Raw genomic sequence first — 5,673 nt, 5'->3', positions numbered from 1 at the left:
TAGGGAACTCAGAGGCCAGTGCCAGTGTGGGTCCTCTGAAAGCACAGTACTGGTCCCCTGGGGCCCCGCTTTTCTTTCTCTATACTTTGTCTCTGTGTCTTTATTTCTTTTCTCAAGTCTCTCATTTCCACCTAGCGAGAAGCACCCACAGGTGTGGAGGGGCAGGCCACCCCTTCAACAAAATACAAACTTTTATTTTTTTCCCACAGCAACCTTACTTTTCTCAAAAAGAGACAAATAAAAAGTCTCATTGTGGGGCACAGTGGAAAGTATTCAGGCTTCAGAACCAGAAAGATTTGTGCTCAAATCCCTAGTTCAGTTTACTTGGTTTCAGATAAGTTAATCAACCTTCCTGCAGGGTCCTTGTGAGGATTACAGATAATGTGTCTATAGTGTCTGGCACATATGTGCTCAAATAATGGAGGCAATGATGGTTGAGGCTGTATGTAACGTCTACGAGCACAGGTTTTGGAGTGATATAGACTCACTTTCGAATCCTGGCTCTGTTGCTGTGTTAGCTGTGTGATCTTAGACTAGTTACTTAAACCCTCTAAGTTTTAAAACAGCTCCTTATCTTACAGGGTTAAATGAGAATATGTAAATACCTATCCCAGTGCCAGGGAGCCACCCTGCCTGGCATTCCACCTTCCATTCAGTCAATGACTGGCAGAGGAAATACAAAAGGCGGGCCTCCTTGCCTCAAAGCAGTAATTCTGGGGTTCTCCCCTTCACCCTCAGATCAGGCCGGAGTTTTCTTTTTTTCCTTAGGACCATGGCAAGCTTGGGGACAGGCCAGGTGTTTGATATCATAACCATGTCTGGCCAATTTCCCTTCTCTTCCCTTTCTTATCCTGCCTCCTTCATTCCCTTTACAGGTTTTCCCTCCTTCAAATTCCTATCTGGTGCTGTGCCTCTAGAATACCTGACCTAAGACCTGGTATTTACAAGTGCTCAATAAATGGCAGCTCTGTTATTAGGCTCCAAGAAAGAATAATAAAATCACACTGCTGTGGGGAAAAGAAAGAGATCAGCTTGTTACCATGTCTATATAGAAGGAAGTAGACATAAGAGACTCCATTTAGTTCTGTATTTGAGATGCTGTTAATCTGTGACCCTACCCCCAACTTTGTCCTTGCAAAAGACATGTGCGAAGGTGATTTAAGGTTAAAAGGATATTGGGCTGTGCAGGATGTGTCTTTGTTAAACAAGTACCTGAAAGAAGCTTGACGGTTAAAAATCCTGCCCCTCCCTGAGATTGGAACATCTCCGGGTAATACCCATTGTGTGTCTTGTTTACTGAGTAAGGAGAAAACACATTTAGGAATAAGGTGGGACTTGCTGGAGCAATACTGCTAAAAGGTTTTTTTCCTTTAAACTTATTCATGTTACAAGGATTTGTTCATATGTCTTACTGCCGATTTCCTCCCTACAATAATCCTATTGTCCAGCCACTCCCTTATCCTTTTAATGATAAAGATAATTCTCAATAAATACTAAGGGAACTCAGAGGCCGGTGCCAGTGTGGGTCCTCTGAAAACACAGCACTGGTCCCCTGGGTCCCGCTTTTCTTTCTCTATACTTTGTCTCTGTGTATTATTTCCTTTTCTCAAGTCTCTCGTCCCACCTAACGAGAAGCACCCACAGGTGTGGAGGGGCAGGCCACCCCTTCACACTGCTCAATTGACAGTAAGTAATAAGTTTACAACTTCTCTTTTCTCCCATGTATTTTTATGCAACTATGATTTTTCAGTAGCAAATATTTTCATGTTTCCTTAATTTCACTGAGCCATTTCATCATGGGATAGTTGGCTAATTTTTCAGAGGTACAAATGTACACTTTCTATACAATCTCAGACTTAAATATTAAGAGAACTTACATTGTTTTCCATTGCCAGACGGCGAACTGCAGGAGTTGCCAGTGTTTTCCGGCCCTTTATCTCTTGGTGTGTATGTTCATCATGGGACACTGCAGGAGTTTCAACAACATCTTCTTCTGAATCTGGTAACAAGGTAAAACTTAACTTCAGTTGAATTTTTTTTTTTAAATCTTAGTGGCCTATAATATCTAAATAAATTAAAGTTATCATCTAAATGTATAAAAGTTGAACTACTTCAGAACAGGAAAACACAACTATCCTAATGGTATGGGTTGAGTGGGGGTGTGTGTGTGCTGGTACCTGGTACTTTTTAATTATTAGTATCTGGTGGATATGTCACTCCTGTTGAAATAATATAGCAGTTACCAGTTAAAAAAAGAGTTTTCCTCAAGAAATTTTAAAATGTGTTGTGACTAGGTGCAGTGGCTCATGCCTGCAATCCCAGCAATTTGGGAGGTCAAGGCAGGCGGATCACCTGAGCCCAGGCATTCAAGACTAGCTGTGGCAACACAAGGAGACCCCATCTGTACAAAAAATTTAAAAAATTAGCTGAGCTTGGTGGCACACGCCTGTGGTCCCAGCTACTTGAGAGACCAAGGTGGGAGGAATGCTTGAGCCCAGGAGGTCAAGGCTGCAGTGAGCTTGCATCACTGCACTCCAGCCTGGATGACAGCGAGACCCTGTCTCAAAAAAAAAAAATTGTATTTTAAACATTTTTCTAATAAAATTCTCATTTATATTTATAAACAGCATGGAATAAGGATCAAATGTAAGATAAATTACATGAAAGAATGGGTTGGGCACAATGGCTCACGCCTGTAATCCCAATACTCTAGCAGGCCAAGGTGGGTGGATCACTTACTTGAGCCTAGGAGTTTAAGACCAGTCTGCGCAATAAAGTGAGACTCCCTGTCTCTACAGGTGAACGTTAAAAATTAGCTGGGTATGATAGCACACATCTGTGGTCCCAGCTACACAGGAAGCTGAGGAGGGAGAATCACTTAAGCCCAGGAAGTCAAGCCTGCAGTGAGCCATGTTGGCACCTCTGCACTCTAGGTTGGGTGAAAAAGTGAGACCCAGTCTCAAAAAAATCCGCACCAGACAAGAATCATAAAATCTTTGACAATCTTAAACACTTTCCTGAGATGACATAGTATTTATTTATTTATTTATTTATTTATTTATTGAGATGGAGTCTCGCTCTATCGCCCAGGCTGGAGTGCAGTGCCACGATGTCGGCTCACTGCAAACTCCACCTCCTGGGTTCACACCATTCTCCTGGCTCAATTTTTTGTATTTTTAGTAGAGACGTGGTTTCACTGTGTTAGCCAGGATGGTCTCGATCTCCTGACCTTGTGATCCGCCCGCCTCGGCCTCCCAAAGTGCTGGGATTACAGGCGTGAGCCACCGCGCCCGGCCTGACATAGTATTTAAAAGCTTGCTCTACTTTGAATAGTTTAAGAAATGCATGGTGGCTGGGCATGGTTGCTCACACATGTAATCCCAACACTTTGGGAGGTAAAGGCGGGAGAATTGCTTGAGGCCAGGAGTTTGAGATCAGCCAGGGCAACATAGGGAGACCCTCTCTCTATAAAAAATTTAAAAATTAGCCAGGTGTGGTGGGGTGTGCCTGTATTCCCAGCTACTCAGGAGGCTGAAGTGGGAGAATCACTTGGGCCCAAGAAGTCAAGGCTGCAATGAGTCATGATCGCACAACTGCACTCCAGCCTGGGTGACAAAGCAAGGCTGCTTCAAAAAGAAAAAAAAAAAAAAGGAAAAGAAAAAAGAACTGCTATGGCTAATGCTAATTTGGTTGTTTTATTGTCTAGTTCTGGATTCTTATAATTAGAAAAAGCATCTCAGGCTACTAGCATATATTTCTGCAAGCAAAAGAAAAATGTTTTTGAGAGCATTTAATTGTCAAATTCTGCTGTTAGGAAATCAGTGATATATATGTATAGCAGAATCTGAATTGGTAGATTAAAGACTGACAGAACTTCTGAAAATGAACAGACAACTGAATTTGCTTTGACAGTTTTGACATTCATTTCTAGGTAAATAAAAATCTTCTACTACTACAACTGTAATAAGACAGTCTATTCATTCCTCTTTACTAGTCTATGAATTGGCCCAGTGGAGCTACAAAGAAATTCTCCTAAAGGCGAGGAAGGGAAGAGAAAAAAACCCCAAAACTTGTATTGAGCACCTATTATGTGTCAAATACTGTGCTGCATATGCAGTATCTTAATTTACTTTTCATTCCAACTGTTTAAGATAGGTGTCATTAACCCCATTTTACAGACATTTTAAAAAGTGAGGTTTGACTGAACGGATTGGCTCAAGGTCAGACACCTAATTAATCTAACTGCTGAATTCAGTCCTGAGGCTGACTCAGTCTGTGCTGTTTCCATTAGTTCACGGACCTAGTAAATTTTCTTTCTGGTCAAAGTAGCTAGAATATAACTCCTATAGTTCAAGGTATAATTTTGTTGAATTTTCAGAATCCCTGTATATTCTCTACATCTGTTAAAGTCATTGGAGAAATAAGTAAGAAAGATTAGCATGAGGAACCAAGATCCAAAGGAAAATCAGGGGATTCAATGATAGGAACCCCAATATGGTAGGAACTCCAATGCTAACTTGGATAATGCATATTTGCTGAAGGCAAGGTATAAATATCCAAACATATCATATACAAAAATTATTACATTATTTCCAAAAGACCAAGTAATTTATTGCTACTCACCTTTCTGGAAAACATTTTGTGATTATTAACTACAAAGTACTACCCTTTTAGAGTAAGTTGGGTGTAAATATAAGTGACAAACTTACTTGTGAGAAGTCACTCATATATTACTTCTAATAGTCATATAGTTGTTGGAAGAACGCTGTCTCTTAACCAAGTAATAAAATACCACCTTACTACACAGCACTTTAAATAATCTTCAAAGTGTTTTATTTTTTGCTTTAAAAAAAAAAAAAATACAGTGTCTCACTACATTGCCCAGCCTGGTCTTGAACCCCTGGCTTCAAGCGATCCATCTGCCTTGTCCTCCTTCAGTGTTTTTACACATATTTTCTCCTCTGATTACATATGCAGGACAGATATCTCATTACCAATGTAGAAACGGACTCTAAGGGGGATGAAGTTGACCAAACTTGAATTTCACAAGTCTCCCCAGTTGATATGACTTTCGTGTTTCTAGCATTACAGTCTAATATGTGAGATTTTAGCCTTTGATGATTGATCTTCAGTTAGGGAATTAGAGTACAGTTAAAGCTTTAACTAATTTTTAAGAAAAAGCAGACGAACTCTGGTAAGTAAGCACTTTTTCTTATGAAGCCTGTCAATTTAGTGTTAAGGTAATTCCTCGTAGAAAGCAAATTTATAAAAAAACCACATTATTTCAGGTTAACTAAATAAAAGAATAATATGAATTGATAAAAGTAAAACTGTGAAACTGCAATATTCTTAGGTATTTCTTTTTTTTTTTTTTTTTTTTTTTTTTGAGACGGAGTCTTGCTCTGTCGCCCAGGCTAGAGTGCAGTGGCCGGATCTCAGCTCACCGCAACCTCTGCCTCCTGGGTTCACGCCATTCTCCTGCCTCAGCCTCCCGAGTGGCTGGGACCACAGGCGCCCACCACCTCGCCCGGCTAATTTTTTGTATTTTTAGTAGAGACGGGGTTTCACCGTGTTAGCCAGGAGGGTCTCGATCTCCTGACCTCGTGATCCGCCCGTCTCGGCCTCCCAAAGTGCTGGGATTACAGGCTTGAGCCACCGCGCCCGGCCTATTTT

The 5,673-nt window shown here is 40.9% G+C and overlaps 1 protein-coding gene across 2 annotated transcripts in view; it reads right to left on the bottom strand.

Annotated features, from left to right (window-relative positions):
- The window catches only part of DBT (dihydrolipoamide branched chain transacylase E2), a 76,838-nt gene that overhangs the window by 24,767 nt on the left and 46,398 nt on the right, over positions 1 to 5,673 (bottom strand). For both annotated transcript variants that reach the window (XM_026456507.1, XM_026456508.1), the window contains one exon: positions 1,878 to 1,999. In XM_026456507.1, the coding sequence (XP_026312292.1) occupies positions 1,878 to 1,999 (122 nt within the window). The remainder of the gene's footprint in view (positions 1 to 1,877; positions 2,000 to 5,673) is intronic.

This window comes from Piliocolobus tephrosceles, chromosome 1 (assembly GCF_002776525.5).
Source record: "Piliocolobus tephrosceles isolate RC106 chromosome 1, ASM277652v3, whole genome shotgun sequence".
NCBI classification, from domain to species: Eukaryota; Metazoa; Chordata; class Mammalia; order Primates; family Cercopithecidae; genus Piliocolobus; species Piliocolobus tephrosceles.
The sequence above is the reverse complement of the archived record's forward strand: the minus strand, read 5'-3'. Positions and strand labels throughout refer to the sequence as shown.